This window comes from Sciurus vulgaris, assembly GCF_902686455.1.
Source record: "Sciurus vulgaris genome assembly, chromosome: 12".
Taxonomy (NCBI): domain Eukaryota; kingdom Metazoa; phylum Chordata; class Mammalia; order Rodentia; family Sciuridae; genus Sciurus; species Sciurus vulgaris.
This window is the reverse complement of record NC_136473.1, coordinates 51,287,798-51,312,248: the sequence shown is the minus strand read 5'-3', so window position 1 is coordinate 51,312,248 and position 24,451 is coordinate 51,287,798. Positions and strand designations below refer to the sequence as shown.

Below are 24,451 nucleotides of genomic sequence, written 5' to 3'. Positions count from 1 at the left end.
CCCTAACCTTGTCAACTGCTAATTTTATTCTACCTCGCACTCTGTACCACATTGTATTGTAATACATTTCCTTTTTATACAAAATGCAGTCTTTCACATTGCAAATAAGCCTCATAACTTTGCTGTCAAAAAAGGATCAATTTTTTATCTTATTCATAAAGTGATATTCCTTGTGGCTGTTTTCATTATAGCCAAGAATCAAAGTTAAAAGCCCTCATTAGTCACCAGGAAAAGAAGAGCACTCTGACTAATGAAACTGGGACTTCTGATGTTTACCTGCATGTTAGACAAAATAAGAAATCCCATAGTAAGCTCAGCACCAGTAGTGAGTTTCCTTAAGATTTAACACCTCCCAATGATTTGGGCCATGGTCTTACACAGAACTTCATGAGGCTCACATGAAGTGCATGCATGTTGAAATAATTATGGAAATGTACAGATAGCATGTAACTCAATGGATCATTTTAGTATTATGACATCACAAATTGCACCATTTTTCTTTTTAACAGTCTTTTTAATTACTTTTCAACTTAGCCAGAAAGAACTACCGTTATAACTCTCAACTTGTTGGTTATGTTGGCACATGCCTGTAATCCCAGCAGCTTGGGAAACCAAGGCAGAAGAATCAAGAGTTCAAAGCCAGCCTCAGCAATGGAGGCGCTAAGCAACTCAGTGAGACCCTGTCTCTAAATAAATTACAAAATAGGGCTGGGGATGTGGCTCAGTGGTCAAGTGCCCCTGAGTTCAAGCCCTAGTACCCCCAAAAAACAAAACAAAACAAAATCTCTCAGCTTTCTTGTTTTATAAGCACTGATTATGTGACATGTAGATTCTTATTTTTAAAAAATTTAAAATAATTAAACCAAAATCTGGACATGGCATAGGCCAATATTCCCAGCTGCTGCAGAAGCCGATGCAGGAGGATGGCAAGTTTGAGACCACCCTTGGTAACTTAGCAATACCCTATCTCAAGATTTAAAAAAAAAAAAATGGCTAGGATGTATCTCAGTGATAAGGAAATCCCTAGTACTGCAAAAATTTAAAAGAAAAATTAAGGGTAAAAAGAATGGAAAGTTTATATCTTAGAGACTTTATTTTCCTTATCAAAATTTAATGTAATGCAACTGAAAATATAGCAGGCACCAAACATTTGAACTGTTATATAACTGGTGGTCTTTCACTTGTCTAAATAAAAAAAAAAAAAAAATCAACCTCAAATGTTATTTCAGAGTTCTGTTTAATCATGTTCAAATATGGCTAGTATCAGTTTATTTAAGCTTTTCTGTTTTTTTTTTTTTTTTTTTCAATATGTAACCTTTGGTACTCCAGTCCCTATGTCATTTAATTTTTCTTTGTAATTCTTATCACAGTTTTAATCATATACCTATTTGTGTGTTTGTGCAACTTGTTTCCCTGGTACAGGGTTGTAAGTGCCAATGAAGGAAGAAGCATATGTGTTTGTTTTGCTTCTATATCTCTTATGCTTAGCACTATATCAAGCATATCGTAAATGTTCAATAAATGTTGAATGAGTGAATGAATGTGTAAACAAATGAAAGAAAAGAGCAGGACCAAGCCATTTAGCCCAGTGCTATTAATAGCATTTGCTGTGTTAAAGTGGATGGTCAGTGACAGTAAATAGGTTCTAAGGGGTTTGAGCTAGGACGGGAGAGGATATTTAAAGGGGCCTTCCCAAAATAGTCTGGAAATGGATGATCCAGATGATTAGACTCAAGTCAAAGTGTGTTTTAAAAGGGCTAACAAGTAAATAATGGGAGCTATAAAGGGGGAAAAAATCAAGTCCAAAGGGTCCAGGTACAGATCAAAGAAGTAATGTTGACAGAACATTTAGTTTCCGTTCAACTGAAAGTAGGTCAGGAACAAAGCACGTTTGAATTTGGAGATACCAGCAAGTTTGCTGATAGGCCTGAGAGTGGACTCCATTAGGCATTTGAATCTACCCTCATCTAATTTTGACAAATTCTTTGCAAACCTATCTGGAAACTAATTTTGCAGGGCTCGTTCAGTTTTATTAGGCCCTCATCTTTCATTTCCCTGTCCAAAGAAGTGCTCCTGAACACATCTAATGCTTGTTTTAAATTAATAATACTTTGATATTTAGAAAAGCAATGCCATTTGGCTTCTTTCTTGAACTAACATGTTGGGTGACTCACTCTCAGTTGGGGATAATTTTTTATCCCTCAGTCTCTAGATCTTTATACTTACTAAGCAATGGGTCTTTCTCAAAAAAGAGTCTTTAATTACTAGCTCTGACCTTTTGGAAAAATCAATTTAAATAAATAACTGCAGCATCAAGAATTCGAGATGTGTGAAGCCTTAAGGTCACTAATTTTGCTGAGGTACCCAATGGTAAGACTAATATCATAACATAAATAGGCGGTATTGACAGAAAGTCAGGGCATTTTGGGGTGTCTGATCACACCATCAGAAAACAAGGCAGCAGAATCTGCAACATAGTCCTTCTCCTCAGTATTGCACTCCATTTCTACATGAAAATCAGGTTACTTTTATCTTCTCTTAAATTATTAAATTTCTATTTTATTTTATATCTACCGCTATTTTATTCTTAAATCAACACTTATTAAATGTTACTTAGTTTTGTCATTCCCCAACTCAGCACTCCCACCCTGTCCCCAAAATTTTATCACACCTGCCATATTTTCTACAAATCATCAATTATTCCATTCTAATCAATATTCTTAACACATGTTTAAAGACCAGTACCTCTGTTGTACCTGCATGTGATATTTATGACAACAGTGGCTTTTGGACTTTGATAGAAGCTTCATCAAATAAATTTTGAGTTATCTTACTGAATATGTGACACAAATTTACTCTCTAGAAAATCTGTGACTATGAATGGTATTTTGTCTTAACATTCATTTTTCATTTTAATATAGTCTGTCTATGGTTTACAAAATGATATTAGAAGTCACAGTCCTACCCACACACCCACACCAGAAACTAAACCTCCAACAGAAGATGAGCTGCACCAACAGGTGAGTCAGCCTAGAAAATGACCTTCAAATGATTATTTGTCACTATTAATGTTCCCTATCTGGTCGTCAGATCAGATCTATACAATCAGATAGTGAATGTTAATAGTGGATATTTTGAAAGATAATTTGTATGATCACCTATTTCATATAGACTTGCAGGTAAAAGGTGATGAAGTTGCTGATGAGAGGATAAAAGGTTGGGGACATTAAGTAACACGTGTGACGTGATCACAAAAAAGTTCTAATTTTTATTTCTATGGTACTGATTTCTTGAAACCTTTGGAAGTTTTTTCCTTATCAACACTGGTATATAATTATAGTATATATTGCTTCTTTTGGAAAAATCATTGATCAATAGTTTTTCCTTCAATAAATATTTCAAAGCAAACATCAATTTCTAATATCCAATAATAATTAGATTTATTGATTGGTTTAGTCATAGCCGCCCCCACACACACTTCTGACTCTTTTCTCCTAATATTTTACCATATAATGGTTCATTGGTAATGTGACATAGAATTTTCTACTGTATTTAAAATCACCATAAATGAAAAGTAATTCAGAAAAATTTTTGTAGTTTTTTCCACATGTTTACGTCTGTATAAGCATGATAAAAATTATTCTCAAAATACATATTACTGATATTTTCTTGGGATAGTAGTGGGAGATAGGATTTATTTTGAAATTATAGTAAAAATTTAAAAAATATGTTTTCTTAATTAAATATTTCTGGGGAAATGTAATTCTGGATTTGGTTATTCAACATGAATGAATGTTTAACAACTCTGGAAATAAAGTTATATATTGTTAAAGTAAGCAGAAGGTTCAAACTGTGCTGTTCTTAAGTTATATTGGTTATGTTACATTCAAACATAGTTTCATTTTTTGTTAACTATTCAGAGTGCTCTGCTTTTGTCAACTTTGAAATTTTACTGCCAGAACATACACCTGTTTGAAATTACCTATAAGAATTTAGAGTTAAACTGTGGTGTTGCCACTTATGTAACTAATTCTCTAAACTTCTTTTCAGATAAAATATTGGCAAATACAGTTAGACAGACATCGGTTAAAAATGTCAAAAGTAGCTGATAGGTAAGTACTTCAAGATGTCTACATAAATTTAAAAGTTGCACAAGACCACATATTGCAAAATATGTGGTAAGAAATAACTGTTAGAAGGAGAGTTAAGATAAAAAATTGGTTTTTGTATTTTCCTTATACACATAGAAAACTTTCAAAACATTCTTTTTTTGTAGTTTAAAGGGCAGCATGATCATTATTGCCTTAAATCTCAAGAGGTCCTACCTTTGTGCAATCAATAATAAGATACAGAGGATAAAGCCAAGGAGTTAAATATTTTCACTCCTACTCAAATAACTGAATGCTAATATACTGGCCATTTTTTGGCAACTTTGAGACTTTATAAATTCATCTGAACATTCACAATTGACTCTTGTTATTTTATGGTTTCAGAATTTGAATTAATCTGAGTTTAGATTTGTCTTTTCTTTTTAAAAATCTGCTCTTAACGAAACACATATTCTTTACTTTGGGGCATTGCCAAAACCTGTCTCTCCAACTTTTTTTCTTTCTTCTCCCTTCATTCTCCTGGTTAACAAAGGATTGGAATGGACCCTTACTGCTGTCCTTCAACATGCAGACCTTTTCCATGTTGCTTCATTTTAATGGAAGAGTAGTGACTTAATGGCTCAGGTGTGGGATAGATGGAATCTTTATAATTGTCCACCAAAAAGCCCAATGAGTGGTTGCATGCATGTTACTGAAACATGAAAATTGCCATTGGACTTTATTCTGTAAACGTTGGGGCAAGGATTCCTTGGCCCAATATTTTTATACTGCTTCTCTTACTTTAGAATGGGTATAACTTCAGGCAGAAAAACTAAGTAAATGTTTTTTCTCCCTAGCCTACTAAGTTACACGGAACAGTATGTAGAATATGACCCATTTCTTGTGCCACCTGACCCTTCTAATCCATGGCTGTCTGATGATACTACTTTCTGGGAACTTGAAGCAAGGTAAGTGACATTTTCTTTTCCTCCCAAATATGTCACTTATTCCAGGGACTGTGTGAAATAGGACTAATCCTGTCATTTATTAATTGTAATAATGATTTCCTCTTTACATTTGATTCGTGATTTAACATTATTGTTTGAGGTTTTAGAATCTCAGGTATTTGCCTCTGCATTAAGATTTGCATTGTTGATGGAATGCTATTCAGCCTTACAAAAGGATGGAATCTTGTCATTCATGACAACATGGTTGGAAGTGGAGATTATTATGTTAAGCAAAGTAAACCAGGCACAGAAACAAAAGTATTATATGATCTCACTCATATTTGAAATATAAAAAAGATGATCTTATGGAAGTTGAGAAGTTGAGAATGGTGGTTACAAGAGGCTGGGGATAAAAGGAGTGGGGAAAAGTCCACCAATGGGTACTAAGTTACAGTTAGATAGAAGTAAGTTTTGGTGTGCTATTGTACTGTAGTATGATTATATATAACAATTATGTACTATCTCAGAAGCTAGAAGAAAGAATTCTGAATGTATTCACCATAAAGACATGATAAACATTTGAGGAGTTAAATGTTTACCCTGATTTACACATTACATGATATATATATCTTGAAATATCATGTTACTCTTATAAATATATACAATTGTTCATATTTTTATGTGTCAGTTTAAAAGTAAATTTAATTTATAAAATACTTGTACTGCTAGAAAAATTGCTTTAAAATTAGAAGTACAAGTTTCCAGATGGATTAGTCAGGTTTCAGATCTTCAGTTCTTGAAATACAGCTTATTGATATTAGCTTCTTTGAAAATCCACATAGCCAAAAAGGCCCATGTATTCAAGCAAAATGAGTGCTATATCCATACTTACTTAAGCTTAATACAAGTATACCCTTATAAATTCAGTTTTAAAACAAAATTAATTTACAAACACATTAAAATACAAACTAATTTTATGGCATTTGCAGATAAATGGATGGAATTGGATAATATCATGCTAAGTAAAATAAACCAAGCCCAAAAAACGAAAGACCAAATGTTTTCCCTGATAAGTGGATGATGATATATAATGGGGGTGGGAGATGGGGGGGGCAAGAGAAGAATGGAAGAACTTTAGATTAAGTAGAGTGAAATGAGAGGGAGGAGGGAGCAGGGGTATGAAAGATAGTAGACCGAGACAAACATCATTACCCTATGTACCTGTATGATTACATGAATGGTGTGAATCTACATCGTGCACAACCATAGAAATGAAAAGTTGTACCCCATTTGTGTACATTGAGTCAAAATGCAGTCTGTAAAAATAAAAAATAATAGTAAAAAAAGAAAGCTAAAGCACAATTTAAGACTCCAGTTACATAGGGGAAGCATACTATCAATCTGGGTAGGCATGCAAAGATCACTGCACGTCCCTTTATACAGAGAGGATTAGGACTCTAACACTTCTCTAAATTGCATTATGGACCTTCTTTTACTTCTACAGCCAGCCATGGATCTTGAACACTTGACAAGTGTTTAAGATCTTAACACTTGACAAGTCCATACTCCTCAGCCACAAGTTATAGATTTTACAGATGAGGAAGCTGGAAACTCCAAAAGTCATTACTCGCCAGGATTAGGTCACATGTTTAATTGCAGCAGAGTTATTAGTATGGCCTTTTGAACACTGATGCATCTCACCCCCACCACCAGCACATCATTTTTTAGTGGTTAAGAAATGGGGCTCTAGGGCAAGATTGTCTGAATATTTGCCCCTTATTACTTGTCTGACATTGTAAAGTTATAACTCTCTTTGTGCCTCCATTTCCTCATCTATAATATGAGAATAATAATAGTACTTATAGTTACTGAAAAAAAAAACTAAAAGAGATCATTTATGTAGACCACTTAGCACCTAATGCACCTAATATTAGACATTATTATTACTCTAAATTATACCACACAGTGATTTATTAAGAGCCATCAAACAGATATTTATTTTTCTCCTGAATGATCAGTTAAAGGGGAACTTTAAAGCATACATGATTTTGAGGACAAATCTAATAACAAAAAATAGAAATTGTACTGAAAGAACTATATTTGGCTTTATCTCCTATAGCAAAGAACCAAGCCAACAGAGGGTAAAACGATGGGGTTTTGGCATGGATGAGGCATTGAAAGACCCAGTTGGGAGAGAACAGTTCCTTAAATTTCTTGAGTCAGAATTCAGCTCAGAAAACTTAAGGTAAGACACATGCTTGATTCTTACAACATAAGCCAGAGCAACACTCTGATGTTGAGTTATTTTGGATTCATGAAAACAATTATGCTTCTGCCAACATTGTAATGATATTATGAACCTGTTGAATTTCTGCCACTGAATGGAAAGGAAAAGACAAAAGCTGTCCAATATTATCAATTCCTCGCAATAACTGACTTTTACACTGTCTCTGGATTTTTAACTATATAAATTTAGTACTTGTGAAATGAACTCTACAAAGGAGTGTAGCACTTAGAAACATGTTTGGCAAAGTGGAGAAAGGCAATGGTATTTATGGTGTTAAAATATATCACCTATTTATCAATACTGACCTTCTGTGAGTATAACTTCTAAGCAAAATAGAGAAGGGAATTAACACTACATCAAATATTTTGAGACAAAGCTCTAGGGACAGCTCATTTAAATACAGCTTCAGGGCAGGTAAGAGCCCTGAAGAGCTATTAATGAGGCAAGGCATTTTTTCTGCTCATCATTCTTATGTATTTTTAAATTTTCTAATTTAAAAAGCACCTGGAAATACCATTATTTAAAAGGAAACATTAGAATGCATTTTAATAGTTCTATTTAAGATCATTGAAATGAATGATAACTTTTCACTACAAGAAACTTTTTGCATGAGTTCTTTTATTCATTGTTCTTTTGAAACCTGATAATTTATTTTTACTTTTCCATGACTTAGAGAGTCCTATGAAATTTGTCTATTTTCTTTGGAACTAAGCAATGTCAGGCATTGTCACATTTTTTTCAGGAGATTTAACAGATACCAATAACAAACTATTCAGAAATAGTAGAACATTGACACATTTCTCTTGGATGAAACAGAATGGCATGAGCAGAATCTGGAGGAGCTGTATTTTCTAAGCATGCTCGCCTGCACTGTTGGAAAGCACTTTCCTATTCTCTTTCAAGTTTATGGGAAACCTTTCTGGAGGGGCTTTTTTAAGACCTTCAGTTTAGCTACTGTAGTTTTATTAGGCCTACTAATAACACTTTGTATATCTAAGTCATATTACCAGTGAGTGAAGCAAGAATACATAAAAAATAAAGATAAAAGGATTTGTTTTGGAATAATAGAGAATGGGATAGTGGACTCTGCTCTAAGTTTTTGAAAAAATAATGACATTATAATTATTTGTGATGAGAAAATAAGTAATGAGTCTTACCTAGTCACAACACAAAATGATGGATAATTAAATAGGAGAAGTACAAAAGAATGCCTAACCTAGAATTAGACATTTGCAAAGGCATGCTGGGAGAAATGACTTCCAGGCTGGGAGCTGGTGATAAGAATATAACTAAGCAAGAAAGGGGGGGGGTTATGGAGCAAAAAGAGTAGCATGTGAATATTCTACTTCACACATGAATTGAATCACTTCCCATTCCTTAGTTCAATCAGTCTTAACCATTTCAATTCTATGCCTACTGATTTTTTCATGCTAATTATATATAAAAATGTATTTAATATTTTTATACATGTATACACACATATATACTCCCTGAGTATCTACTATATACCTATCATGTTTTCTTTCTAAATATAGATAAATGAATCATAGAATGATATAACTACAGGTAGAATTTTGAACATCTGACATATACAAGAATATGTTTTATATCCACTACTTGTATGAATAATATTATACTACATTTGCCTTTATTATTTATGATCATCACACTTCTAATAATCCCAACAATGTAAGTATTATTGCCTCACTTTAGAGAGAAACAAAATATGTCTGAGCTCAGTTTACGCCTTGTGCAAACTCAGATTCCATGTACGTGGCATTCTTGTTTTTTTAATAAACTATTTCCAAGCTATTATCCACTTATCCCCAAATCTGAGCCCCACCCTGCTTCCACCTACTATCTGAATCACATGCAAGGGAGACAAACAGTCCACTTAGCCAAGAGGACTGTGAATTTTATGTAAGTAAATTATAGTACATCTTATCTAAGCAGCAGCAGCCTTCTAAGGACCTACTCTTCATGGGAACATGCCAGTCACGTGAGCTTTTACTTCGAATATTAGAACATGAAAAAACTGAAGAGAACCTACTTATCCATAACCACTTATTACTCAAATACACCCTCTACTCCCTAAGGATGTGTGTTTTGCTCCTTCCCCTTTTCAGGCAAAGCATAAAGAGAATACTAAATAAATAAACAGCACGAATTTGATCATTGAGGGTCTAAAAATATACCCAGCATTTGTCAGTGGCCTTTACATAAATTTATATCATTTAATCCAATGAAACTTCACTGAGATGGGCATTATCATTCTATTTTATTGATGAAGAAAGCAAGACTTTTCTTAAAGACATTAAAAAGTTTCCTTAGATTCCAGCTACTATTAAATTAAAAGAGTGGGATTTTAAATGAGCCTTTTCCATTCTACTAAGCAATTAAAACAATTACAGCAATGATAAGGATAAGGAAGGCAACGATGCTCTTAGGGAGACAGTGGGAAGGAGTGGTTATGAGCCTGACATCTGCTACAAATTTTCCGGAAACTAAACCCCAATTATGCCACTAATGGAGGACAAACTTAAATAATCTTAATCTTCATATGCTCAGTTCGTCTTCTAACGTGAGGGAAAATAATATAGTTTATGGAGTGTGGAGACTTGACTGTATAGATAGATTGATAGGTATATGATAGACAGATACCTAGTGTCTGTATCTCCTTATCAGTGTGTGTGCTACTATTAACATATCTACACTTTGACAATTTTTCCTTATTTCCAGGTCCATTTCATTTCACGTCACTACATCTCAAATAGCTTCCTTAGGACCCCCCCACACTTTACAACCATGTGCTAGCTTATCACTGGGGCTTATTGCTGGCTCAGCATTCCAAGACTGTCTAGCATGTACTCTTCCTAAGAGATTCTCATGTGCTTCCTGGGATTCTTGCCTTTTTCATGACTAGTTCTTTAAGGACCGAAACTTTCTTTTGATTGATGTTTTCAAAGCATGCTGAAATCAACTTAAATGAGCATCAGTTGCCACCCTCATGCAGTCTCTGATTGTACATCATATTCCTATTAGACTTCACAGTGTGTAAATCTGTGTTTTAGAAAGATAGTCTTGATCCTTCCTTTCTGAAAGTAATAATGGCTGTTTCATATTTAAGGCTTTGTCCACACTGGATTATCTACTATTATGTATCTCTGTAACAAAACAATATCTGGAAATAAAAACTGGAAAATAAGTAGTCTGACTAGTGTTTGATATTCTAATTGTAGTTCAAGTGACTTTTTACTGATTTCTGGCCTTTCATTAATGCCCATACTAAAATTTAGTAGAGGAGAAGGTACTGCTTATCACCTTGTGCTTCTCATGCATGACTCTGCAGCCTAAATTTCCTTCCACCACTGTAGTCAGATTCTCCATTTAATGCTCACATCTACCTGTAGAGTGACATTGTGCCTATTGGGGATACTGAGCCTCACAGTTCCTTTATCATGTATTTTTTTTCCATTTATAAATTATTTCCAAATGAACTTTTATCTTAATATTATATCCAGCTCTAACTAAAATAACCTACAGCAACTTTTTAAAAAATTAAGCCCATCATTCACTGTGGCACCTTCTCATTATACTTTGCTATTTGCTATTTTCAGCCATAACATAAGCCAGTGTTCCTTCAGCATAAATGTTCTCTACATAAGCATACATCAGAAGTAAGCCAGTATATATTTTTCCATGACTTCCGAATTGTTGCGATACCTCTGCAAATTTAAGTCTTTCAAACAATTGCATGTAAAAGCTTATTGCTCTGTCATTCTGTAACTCAATGAAACAGCTTAAAATTAGTTAATTGCCTGATATTTCCTGCTAGAGCACTTTCTGATTTTATGTCCAGGCCTCTTTTAATTCCAGGAAAGCTTTGTGGTAATTCCTTTAACAGGGAGAGCAGAAATGCCTCTCATTGCTCAAGTGGACAAAAGATCCAAAGAATACTGAATGAATAATGTACTACTTTAAACACCACCCCCCATTAGAAGCTTTGTGTCCACACACCCTTATTTCTCTTCTAGTTCCTTTTCCTTTCTAATAAAAGCTTCTCTAGCAGTGCTACTTTGCTTCAATAAAGTTAGAGCTCTGGCAGATTTGGTTCTAATAACAATCAAGAGGTTTCAATATTTCCTTCCAAAGTGACTTTTACCTTTGCATACAACTTACGGGGAAAAGTCAGTACAGCTGTGATATTGGAAGCCCTCAGAAAGTGAGTTTTCTATCAGGAATCAGGATGACGGTTTATGATGAGTAAATACTACAAGAATTTTCTGATTATAAGCCATTGGAGTAAATGCTCAGTGTCACATTTTGCATAGATTCTGGCTAGCAGTGGAGGACCTGAAGAAAAGGCCTATTAGAGAAGTGCCCTCGAGAGTTCAGGAAATATGGCAAGAATTTCTGGCTCCAGGAGCCCCCAGTGCCATTAACCTGGATTCCAAGAGTTACGACAAAACAACACAGAACGTGAAGGAACCTGGACGATACACATTCGAAGATGCTCAGGTTGGTACACAACAGGCCTCACGTCACTGAAGTTCTCCTGGACATGGACACTGGTGAAACTTTTTTATTTTCATTCTTGGTGGCAGCTATTTGTAATATTTTCAATTTAGGTGGTTGGGTGTGAAATAACTCTCACTGATCTAGAAAAGAACAAATGTACTTTAAAGTAACTATTTTTTTTAAAAGCCTGGAAATTTATAAATTTTTATAAATTTTTATAAATTTTTTTATAAATTTAAATATGTTTTTATAAGGAAATTTTATGAAGAAGCATACTTGAATTATTTGAAAAGTATTACTTTATTTTCTTCCTTGTTTGGCACCCAGTATTTCAGCAAACATTAATGGAGACCCTACCTTGGTACCAAAACATTTCTTGTTTGAAATATGGAGATTCTAAGATTCTGACATGCCTATGTTATTCACTGTCATGAATGGTCTTTTTTTTTTTATTTGCAGGCCTTGTGCTTGCGAGGCAAGCACTCTACTATCTGAGCTATCTCCCCAGCCCATGAATGGTCTTTTCCAAATTAGCTTAACCTTCTGTCAAACTCAAACCAGTTTTGTCTCTGTTGAAAAAAATAAAATTATAGATTTGGGCATTTGTTAATTTTTCAAGTTAAATTTTAGTCTACAAAAAAGAAAATAAAAAGGAAATTGATTTTAACTTCCTAAGACAAAGTTTTAGTGTTCTTTTCCCAAACTGAACCTTAATTATCTTCTTAGAAACAATTAGAATTTCTACTTCCTCCAGAAAATTATTGGTGCTTAAGAAGAAAAATGAACTTGTAATGAGGGGATATTATTTCCCAATGATAAGGCTAAAATTGACTTTTAAATCAGAATATAATGCATACTTTGTAACTTTCTTTCCCTCCCTCCCTCCCTCCCTCCCTCCTTCCCTCCTTCCTTCCTTCCTTCCTTCCTTCCTTCCTTCCTTCCTTCCTTCCTTCCTTCCTTCCTTCCTTCCTTCCTTCCTTCCTTCCTTCCTTCCTTCCTTCCTTCCTTCCTTCCTTCCTTCCTTCCTTCCCTCCTTCCTTCCTTCCAGTACTGGGATTCAACCTAGGGCTTTACACTTTCTAGACAAGTGCTCTACCACTGAGTCACACTCCCAGCCCCTAAACTTCTTTTAAAAAGAACATTTGCTCTTTAAAAAAGAATGAAATTATGGCATTTGCTGGTAAATGGATGGAGCAGGAAAATATCATGCTAAGTTAAAGAAGTCAACCCCAAAAAACCAAAGGCTGAATGTTTTCTTTGATATGTGGATGCCAACTCACAATAAGGGCAGGGGCCGGGGGAAGAGTAGAGTTACTTTAGATTAGGTAGAGGGAAGTAAAGGGAGGGAGGAGGCATGGGGGTAGAAAGAATATAGAATGAATCAGACATTATTCCTCTAGGTACATATTATGACTACATGACTGGTGTGATTCTACATCATGTACAACCAGAAAAACAAGAAATTATACTCATTTATGTATGATGTATCATAGTGCATTCTACTGTCATGTATAACTAATTAAAAATTAAAACAAATTTAAAAATAAATTAAAAATTAAATTAAAAAAGAACATTAGCTCTGAAAATCATCTTGTTTTTAATATTACTAACATAAAGTATACATGGTGAAGAATGAGATACACAATTCTTCCTTGCTTCTACTTTTTGTAGAAAATAGCTTTCTTCTTGGCTCTAGTTTAAAGAAATGAACCAATGTGTAGTAAAATAACACAGATTTTAATAACTACCCAGACACCCCTATTTCCCATGTCTCAGCCATGGTCTCCTGTATAGAAATAATTACATTTTACGGAGGCACATGACAGACGGCAGAATGAAAATTCTGATCCCATTGATCACTTCCCTTGTGATTTATCTTTCTTTTGATTCAAGATAAAATGTGGGCATTTTTCTACAGCCTATAATGTGTAAAATGTTCCTGAAGACTTAAACAGAACATTTCTTTGTTGCCTGTGTCATTGAAAAATATTCTCCCTTAATAGTGTCCCCAATAAAATGAAAAGGAATATTTATCTATAGGGAACATTACTACCAGATCTTAGAGTCTACCTTTTTTTCCAATTAAGCTCAGATATGTAACATGTCTGTGTGTGTTTTCCTGTTGGCAAGATGTAATACAAGGAATTCCTGCCATTATTTGAGATGTAATGGTTAGCAATGAAGATTCTGGAGCTAAAATGCCTGAGTTCTGATCTGAGCTCTGTTGGGTAACATCTTAGATATATTGCACTTCTTCATACCTCGGTTTCTTCATATCTTATATGGACATAATATTGGTTACCAACCTCTTTGAGGCTTTTTGAGGATTTAATTAACTAACGTAGGCCAGTGCTTGCTTAGAAGATCCCCTAGCCTATACTCAAGTATATATGAGCATAAATTAGAAAATTAAGAATTGGAGAAATGAATACATTGATCTAAATCGAAACTATTTATAAGTGACTGATCTTAAGAAAGGCAGGATCTGAATTCCAAAATGCCTAACTTCAAAACCAGGAATTATTCTACTTTTATATAAGTTCCAATACACTTCCAAATTTACCATGTTCTAAAAGCTCAACCTTGGGTAGATCATGAGATTTAATTATGAATGTCATTTAGTGGTTTCTGAATAACTTCAAATTATTACTGGTGTGGTTAAGACCAAAAGTCATTTCTTAAAATGTGCATTTTTTCTAAAGTTTGGGACATCCAGGTGACTCTCAAACAGTTTATACCTTTGACTGATATTTCACTAGACTTGGAAGATTAAGGAGCATTTACTCTTTCTTGAACTACAATAGACCAGAGCAGAATCATCCAGGAATGGATCAAGTGTGAATCGGATAAATTCAATTTTTCTTTGTTTGACTTCTTTTTCTACCAACATTCATCACTAAAATAGAATGAGGGCTGTGGATATAGCTGGGTGGTAGAGCACTTGCCTAGCATGCACAAGGCACTGTGTTTACTCCCTAGAACTGCAAAAAGAAAACCAAAATCAAATATTGCAGATGAATGATTTCATATTTACCTAATCTTTCTATGCATGAGTGAAATGAAAGAAAATGAATTTGGAGATTTAGCAATTAAATATCACAAATTTTTTTTTGTACTTGAGCTCTGACCCAAAGTAGATGACAATTTTCCATATAATTTGTACCAAGGAGATGATTCATCTGAACTGTCCGCACCCTCCCAGCAAATGTGGAGGCCAAAGGTATCCAGGATGATTACTCAGGCTTGACTTCACAACATTTGCTTATGGCCTGCAGTAATTCTAAAAAATAGCAGATTTATTTATATTCTCAAATGTGCCATATAAATCAACTACTTGATTCGAAATTATTTCATTACCTCCCATTAACCAAATTCCATCTTTAAAAAAAATAACCAGATGTGATTTTCCTCCTCAGTAACTCCAAAACCAATTTAAACATTGATCCATGAATCAAATAATGACTCAGAAGATCTAAATGTCTGTAAACATAAGGTATTCTCATCAGCATTGCCATCACTATTTTTTAGCTGCTGCTAGATTTGTTCTTTAACCACATTTGATGTTCTTATAATATTTCATTTTTCCTAAAAAAATAATAAGGAAGTGTCTCAACCATTTTTTTTAGGAGCACATTTACAAACTGATGAAAAGTGATTCATATCCACGTTTTATAAGATCCAGTGCCTATCAGGAACTTCTACAGGCGAAGAAAAAGGTATTGGTTCTTTCTTGAACTAATTCTCAGTTATAATTATTTGGACTAATTACCTCTGCTTGGCCCAGGGTTATGAAACAAATGGTAAGTGAACATACTCCAAGACCCTCCCCAATCCTTTCATTTTATAAGGGCCATTTAAGTTGTTTTTGTTTGTTGGTTGCTTATTATATTATTTTTTGTTTATTTGTTTCTGCAGATGTTCTTGCCTTACAAAATTTATGAGAAACTGTTTTCAGGTTTCATGTTAACCTTCTGTATGTCTAGTTTAAGGAAATAAAATACTACAATAAATAAAAGGAACAAGGTCAAAAATTTGAAGAGGGCTTCATTTGGAAAGCTAAAATGTATGTTCATAACTAAAAATAAACCTAGTTTTTCCAATGATAGCTGCCAAAATGTAGCTATGTTTTCATTTTCACTTGGCATTTATCCCAAATTACAAAGTATCCCTGTGATGAATTTTATACACCTAAGATGGTAGCCAAGCACATATAAGAGGGACCTCATTATTCAATTAATGTTTCTAATCAAAGTCTTATTGTCCATAACTCTTTAGGTGATCAATATAGAAGTGTATAAAACAGAAACAGAAACATTATTCATTGCTTTTTAATGTAGAAATAATCCATAGCTTATTGAACTTAAATGAAATTACAGCTTTATGCAATTCATGCATTTAATCTAATGTAATGTAAAGTGTATTGTTTTGCATCTAGAAAGATATTTTGTGATTTTACTATCCAAATACAGCAGACACTAACCACATGAGGTTGTTTAAATTTAAATTTTAATTAATTAAAATTGCACAGTATTCTAGCCAGATATCAATTGTTCAGCAACCAAAGCTAAAGGTTTTAGCACCAGGCAGTGTTTAATGAAATTTACATCCTTACAGAAAGGTCTCTTTTACAGCAATGGTTTAAAGAATTAATAATGTTATCTATAAAAATTTAACCCTGACAGAAAATTATGAGAAAATTTCAAATATATAACATGAGATTTTCAAATACTCAGGCTTTGCAAATGTCTGCATAAAAGCTTCACCTATTTGCTTAATATGATTTTACTTGAGATCATAACATTTTGTTTGCTTAAGAGCTTTTGTTAAAAATAAAAGCACTAATGAAAACAGCACCCAGGTCCTGTGGCCAGAGCCTCCTTTGGCAACTCTCTTACCTTCGTGGGCCTGTGATTTAGAACATAGACCTAACGTTGCATCATTTCATCATTCTGTCTTTTTCTGCTCTGTTTTTCTTGCTGCTTCTTTTTTTTTTTTTTTTTTTTTTTTTTTTTAATGTTCCCTTACTTCCCTTCACCCTACCCCAACCCACACATATAAGTCTGGAAACTCAATGGATCGCAGAACATCTTTTGAGAAATTTGCACAAAATGTGGTAAGTTTTATTTTTTCAGGAGTTACAAATCATTAAGTCCAATGAAATTTTCTTAGTTTCCCCATTTCTAGACCCATTACTGACCTTACATTCTTAGATGTAAAAGCAAAAGTATTGCCTTTCTTCCAATTCAGAACTTCATGCTTACTGTTTATCTTTCTGTCCCAGGCCTTTGTAGAGTAGATAAAGATGTCACATGAACTAACCATGTGTTAAACTAAGATTCAGAAAGAAGTGTGTATTATGATATGTAAAATGAAGGAATTAAGAATTTTTCTTTATACTTTTGTTCCATATATCCTTTCCTGTATTAAAGATAATGCATGTATTTCTATACTCTTACCTTAGCTCTCTCTTAGACTTAAAATATTAAGAACAAGAAGCGTTGCTGGGCACAATGGCTCACACACCTGTAATCCTAATGACTCAGTAGGCTGAGGCAGAAGAAACGCCAAGTTGAAGACCAGCCTCAGCAACTTAGTGAGGCCCTAAAGCAACTTAGTGAGACCCTCTCTGAAAATAAAAAATAAAAAGGGCTGGGGATGTTGCTCAGTGGTTAAGCACCCTCTGGGTTAAATCCCCAGTAACACCTCCTCCCCAATAAAAGAACAAATGTTCTGTGCTTTCTACCTCTGAAGGGAGAAAATGATCTTATACCCATTTTAAAGCCAAAGACTTGACATGAATGTTGGTCAGTGACAAGATAATGCCTCACCACAGACCCTCTAGCATGCCTCTCTTAATATTTATTTTTCACAAAGGTGTTGAAAACTTTTGTATAAATCATGCAGGATACCAGTAGCTTTCCCACTAGAATGTTCTTAGTTCCTTGCCATGTGTTTTGGTGATATATATTTGTTTGTGGGATTCTTTTTTATTTATTTATTTTTGTATTGTGCCAGTGCCTTTGGAACTTTCTGACATTGTGTAAGCTCAAACTAAAGCCTTCAACACATTTATTTTTATAGGGCAGAAACATCCCTATTTTCCCATGCCATAAAAACTGTACACCAACACTGAGGGCCAGCACTAACCTGTTATGAAAAGAGGTAGAAAAATCTTGGTTTATACTCAAGTTTGTCTGCACTGTCTGTTGAGTTGTGTGGTTAGCTCCATGCTGCTGTGTGTGTGTGTGTTGTGGCTTTTGCTGTGATGGCCAGTTAAGTGGAGTTGTGTGTTGAAATATAAGCAAACTGGATTCAACAAAGATGTGGTTTTTGTTTTCTGTTTTCTTCAAGGATCTTTGTGGTGGGGAATGTCAGTTCATTTTACTTTTGAATTATGATTGTGACTATACACAGAGTATTTGAAAGACGTCAAATAGTAATATATATATTGAACATTTGATGTGACTGCATGAATTAAAGGGATGGAGAATGTGAGATTCCAGAAATTAATCATACTATTACCTTCATAAAGTTCTGTCTGGCTTTTTTGGAATCTCTGTCCCTTAATGTAGAATTTTCTTAAATATGCCTTGTAAGTCACCATGCAGAGATAAAGAAAATCCTCAAAAAAATTCCCCCATGATTTTTCTGAAAAAACTAGCTACAACATATTGCAAGGTACTCTGTGTATTGTTTAAGAATTATTTTCATCTTTTCCTAATGTGATGCCGAGAGAATAGTGTTCATGAGATTGGAATGGAGGTTTCTATGATATACTTAAGAATTAGTAATACAACTTGGGGAAGATGGAAAGAGGAAATAAGAGGCTCGTCTTCAACTTCAACCCAAACTTAACCCATTTCCCAACTCTTAAAATAACACCACATTGTCATACACTGAAAACTTTAAGAAAAAAACCTATAGGAAATAAGGGGGAAACAGGGTGAATCAACCACAACTTCAACCAAAATTTGTACAAGTGTCAACTATATTCCAAACATGAGTGCTATATTCCAAACAAGATGTGCTACATCTTGGGAACATGAGGGAGGTATAGAACTTGATTGCAGAGATACCTAATGGAATAACAAAAATACTATGATATACAAGGAAAAGATAGGATGAGGAGAGGGGGCTCCAATGTAATCTGAGAATTCCCAGAAGAGGTAGCATTTAACTGGATGAACAGGAATTCCATGGACCAAGAAGAAGTAAAACTCTATTTAAAAGAAGTTGGGGAAAGGTTAAAAAGAAAAAGAAAAAGAAGTTGATTAACATTCACACACACACACACACACACACACACACACACACACACACACACACACACACCCCTAAGCATGCACATACAACATAGAAGTGACATTCAGAAAACCTTAATCCTTTTTCATCCAGGGAAATAAAAGTGACATTTTTCATTGAATATTGTGTTTTGGTGTTGTTTGGAAGAAATGGAGTTAAGAACATCAAAGAAGCTCTCTGAACTTCCCTGTTAGTGTTCCTCCGTATTAGTGTGACTTTTAGGGTCAGCAGTGGTATCAGGGTACCTAAGCATTTACATAGTAGGTTGAATAGAACTTCTTTGCAGGATAAATAGAATAATTCAAAGACAACATAAAGAATGGATGATTTCATTATAATCAGGTAGACATGAGATAGAGTTTACATTAAAGGACCCCCATGTGCAGATCACCCTGGTAGACACAGGGAGGATACAAGATAGGGACAGTATCCAAGACAGAAATGGAACAGGAAAAATATGGGCAAACAGTATGTGCAAGTATGTATTGAAGGAATTGGGAGAAAATGTGATAACAACACACATTCATTGGCACCTACATTATTAGGCTCTGCTGCAGGCACTCCGTATTATAAATTTAACTTAATCCATACACTGACCCTGCAAGACAGGTATCATTACACTTAGTATTTTATCCTTTTATAGGCAGAAAAACAAAAACTGAAAGTTTAGGCAAGGTACATAATTTGCCCAGAAGAAGCACATACTGACCCAAAATTTATCTTTACTAAATTCCTTCTCATTTCACTCATCCACCCTACTGCTCATTGATATTTTTTCAACCACTAGAAGGTAAATAAATCCTGTCACCCAGTGATAACCTCCTCTCCAGCTTGATTTCATTTCCAGTTCGTGCCTATTTTAGGAAGCTTATTTATGTTTCAGTGTAAGCATTTCTATAACCTGGGGGAAAAAATGTTAATTATTGTTAAACCTGGGAAATAAAAATGACATTCAGAGTCAAAAACATTTTTCTAACCAGTTTTTTCCAATATGCTAGTGTTAACAAATTAATAAACTCTTACCAGCATATTAGAGGATAATGATAGCAAATAGTCAGGAGCTAGACAGCATTTGAATGGTCTAAGGACTTTCATCCCTCCTTGTTTCTTTTGTTGCATTGTTGTTTACATATGCAGCAATCCTGATTGAGGCCAGGGTTCCCTCATTTTCACTGATGAACAAATGGGGTCAGGTCATTTCATGAATAGCATTCAGTCATTGAGTGTTACAGCCAGGACTGGAAGCAAATTTTTCATATTTAAACCCATTACTCCTTGTAGATTACTTTTATTCTTTCCAGTATGCCCAAAACAGGTGAACTAAGAATAACTCACATTTGTATAAGGCCTTCTTCATCTTGGCTTGTTGTTTCAAAAAAAATCTCATTCCTATGACTTACTCCCTTATTTTCCCTATTTTCCTTGCCATTGGAGAAGTCTCTTAAGGTCTGTCTTTCAAAGGTTCCTCTGTCCTTTCATGCCTTGAATGTTATTCACATTAAGTTGACCTAATTCTCTTATAACAAAGGGCATATGCTTTACTATTTGTAAAGTCTATTTTCTTCCTCCATCACCATCATCATATCCAACACCATTTCTTCCATCGCCAAACCATCATAACATCTGTTTGCCATATAAACCTTTTAAAGAAACAGCAAAAAAAAAGGAGATGAAAGGAAAGATGGATCAGCCATGCCTTCTACCATGTGCCAACTGTATGACTCACCTCCTCTCTTTAGTTTGCATAGAGGAAATTAAATCAGCTTGGCTTTGGCTAGAAAACTAGGAGAGTAGAGATGAATACTAGGGAATGTTTATATTGAATTTTCAGGAATTCACTGATCTAACCTTTTGGGGAACAAGTTTCAAAGAAAACTGTGATCTACAGAACCTTTGAAAGAATTAGTATCAAAGCTCTGATGGCCTCCTTGGCTATTCCATGCCCTCTGCATCGGCACACTTCTGAATTGAAGTGCTCTGAGCTTTTTAGGTATGTTCCGGAGACTGCAGTGAATTACCAGAAGTGATGGAGACTCCATGAGAGAACATTAACAGAAAGAGTGGGTTGACATCACAATGAGTCCATCTTTTGGGATCAAATCTGTACATAACTCCATTACCCAATAAGCTAAATATCATAGAAACAAATATAAATCTCATAACTTATTTGAAGTATTAAAAAGATCCAAAACTAAGGTTTTTTTTTTAATATTCTTTTGGGTTAAAGCAAATTAAAGTATTTAAGACCATTGTGGAGTCACTGATAAAAGTACAGACTTATGCTGGATTTTTATAAGTAGTAAAATGTGATAAAATGAACTTGGGCCTGGGAGTTTAATGAGTTTTATTTAAATGTGAATCCAGTACCATATGTTCTTGTCAAATGAATGTTTAGAAATCATTTAAACTGCTGAACCTCTGTTTTTCCATTTTTAATCTTACTACCCAGATATGACTCCAATTTGCACCTAAATATTAAAGAAACAGGATTAAATAAGTATATTTTTGAAACACACTTTTATTCATTTAAAATGTTTTATAAATATTTTCCAATTTCATATTCTCTTATATGATTTTACTTTTTAACCACACAAAATTTCTTTGAATGAATAGATTGCATATTTTTCTAATCCCCTATTGATGGACATGTAGTTTTTCCCTTATTTATTTATTCATTGCTAGTATAGATCTAAGTACAATAAACATTTCTCAAGTTAAATACCAATTTTATTATAATAATATAGTCATAAAAATTCAATTATTTGGTTAAGTGTAATGCACCCTTATAAGGGAAGGGGTATCTATTTTTCATCTCTCTCTCATCTTTTTCAGAAACACAAGAGCATGCATCAGAGGGAGAAAGTGGAAAACAGGCTTTGCTTTCCTGATTTCCAAAACTACCTGTGATACACATTCATGGCAGACTACCTCTACCAACTAATTCTTGATTAGTGAAGAATTATAGTCACATTTTTGGGAGGAGGGGGATTAGATTGTTTATGTTTTTAAACACTTAAACAAATCTGTACTTAACTCTAGGGATTGTTTCTAGTCTCTGATCAAATGATTTTTAACTTGGTTTTTATTAAATGTAAAATCTAGCATAAAACTTCCCTTATAAATTCATAATGACCACCAAGATTATAAACTGGGAGGCACATTTTTCACCCAATATAACCCCCATGCATAATGCAGATACCAATTTGGAAACACAGCCCCAGAGCCGCTCTGGAGCCATGCTAGGAGCAGTGTTCTGCTCTGCTCTGCATAAGTAGTTATGTGGTCATCTGGACTGCCCATCCCTAGCACTCTTGACTGGGTCTTGCTTCTGTCTAGGATTGAGCCATGACCCTCCTGGTAGAGTCTTTTGGACTTTGCTGTGGGCTTATAGGCACATTAGCATAGATAAAGCTATGTTGGAAAGGAGCCTGGAGTATCGAAAAAGAAAATGTATAATCTTACTATTAAATTAGTTCACTATGAATGAAACCAATAGAGAAAATTGATCAGTTAGCCTAGGATTCCACTCACATATTATATCTACATTATTGTTATTTATGTATACCATTGTACTAGTTCCTAGATCATTCACTTATCAACATATATGAAGTTTCGATAATGTGACAGGTTGTACGCTACTCTTACGTACTTAAAAAGACAGCTTGTTGGGCTGGGGGTGTAGCTCAGTGATGGAGCTTTTGCTTAACATGTGTGAGGCCCTGTTTTATTCTAAGATGGAAAAAAAAACTGTTGTTTAAAGGCAGCCTGTGTATTCTTACTTTCATTTCCCATGATATCGGTTTCTACCACAATGAAGTAGAAACAAAACTTAAGAGCATTTAGAAAGGTCGTTTCTTATATTGTACATATACTAATAAAGTCATAGTATGGTAAGCCCTCCATGGGGCTAGTCAGATCCTTGATTTACATAAACATTCATCATAATGAGCAGCTTGTCTGCTTCACATAAACATCCATCATAGCACACAAACATAATTGGGAACCCTGAAAGGGAAGGTCTTGATTTCTCATCTCAACCCCTGTGAATTTACCTTAGAGATGATTTTGTACATATTCTTTTCCAGTGAATTGCTGTGGATGTTATTGCCTGGGATTATAGGTATATTAATATAGACAAGCTATATCTGAAGCTTAAGTAAAAATAATTTATAAACCAGTCATTGGATTTGCCCACCCTAGATATTACCAGCAAACACTGAAAGTCTGATCAAGGATGAAGCATTTTCTCCTCTTTCTTCTCTTATGGACCTGAAACCCATTGCATTTATCATTTTGTTGTTGACAGATATGGATATCCATCTTACTTTATTGAAACTGGTTGTGGTGATAACTTGCCTGAGGAAACAATTTTAGTTTCCCTGCAGCAGGCTATAAATTGATTGGTGTGAAGTATATTAGACTATGTAGCCTAATTTAGTTCAGATAATATGCTACCCCCCCACACAGCATCATTAGTTTTTCAATTGTCACTTCAGTTTTATAAGCTGTGAATTGCATAGTGGATTTTTGTCATGGAGACCCAGTGTGTCCCTGAGGATTCCTAAGAAATGCTGGTGTGATATTATGCAGACAGCTCCTAGTGGGTAATGTCCCCTTTGCTGCTACATATGCCAGAGGCAGAAGCTTTAAACAGCATTTTTCTAAAGTATTCCTCTAATGAATATGAAGCCCTGTGTTTATGGTAGCAGCCATGAGACCTCAGCCATAGACCATCCTGACAATTTATAGACCAGTGGGCACTATTCAGGCACTAGTGGATTCTTTTATCCAACAGAAAACAGTCTGAGCACTGTGGTACATGCCTGTGATCCCAGAGACTCATGAGGCTAAGGCAGGAGGATTACAAAGTCAAAGCCAGCCTGAGCAACTTAGTAAGACCTTGTCTCAAAATGAAAAATAAGGAGCTGGGAAATTCGTAGCTCAGTGGCAGAGTAGTGCTGGGTTTAATCCCTAGTGCCAACAAAAAAATTAATTAAATAAATAAAGCAAGGCAAAAAAAAAAATAAAAGTTATGGAGTAGCTACTATGCATCAGGTACTTCGTATTCTGAGAATATGTAGACAAGAAGACATAGCCCTGCGGTTAGGAAGCTTATGCCCATGAGAGGACAGACGTGAACTTAAGTTACTATTTTGGGGATGCTATTAACTAGTGCACCTAAGTTGGTTCTCTCCTTATGAATGTTAACTGTCCAAGGAAAAGAACTAGTTTCCCATAGTTACATGGTTTAATGTAAACCATGATGACTTATCTTAAGAAACCCAGATTAGTTAGGGATAAACAGAGAT

General features: G+C 34.6%; 1 protein-coding gene and 1 long non-coding RNA gene across 5 annotated transcripts in view; one reads left to right on the top strand and one right to left on the bottom strand.

Moving 5' to 3' along the window:
- LOC306641236 overlaps positions 1–24,451 on the bottom strand; it is a 131,762-nt gene that overhangs the window by 24,368 nt on the left and 82,943 nt on the right. The window lies entirely within an intron of this gene.
- RGS7 (regulator of G protein signaling 7) overlaps positions 1–24,451 on the top strand; it is a 471,183-nt gene that overhangs the window by 436,015 nt on the left and 10,717 nt on the right. For 3 of the 4 annotated variants that reach the window (XM_079106140.1, XM_079106141.1, XM_079106143.1), the window contains 7 exons: positions 2,922–3,020; positions 4,051–4,112; positions 4,946–5,056; positions 7,155–7,280; positions 11,654–11,840; positions 15,467–15,556; positions 17,922–18,002. In XM_079106140.1, the coding sequence (XP_078962266.1) occupies positions 2,922–3,020; positions 4,051–4,112; positions 4,946–5,056; positions 7,155–7,280; positions 11,654–11,840; positions 15,467–15,556; positions 17,922–17,996 (750 nt within the window). In that variant the 3' untranslated portion in view covers positions 17,997–18,002. The remainder of the gene's footprint in view (positions 1–2,921; positions 3,021–4,050; positions 4,113–4,945; positions 5,057–7,154; positions 7,281–11,653; positions 11,841–15,466; positions 15,557–17,921; positions 18,003–24,451) is intronic. The other variant, XM_079106142.1, reaches the window with a different exon arrangement.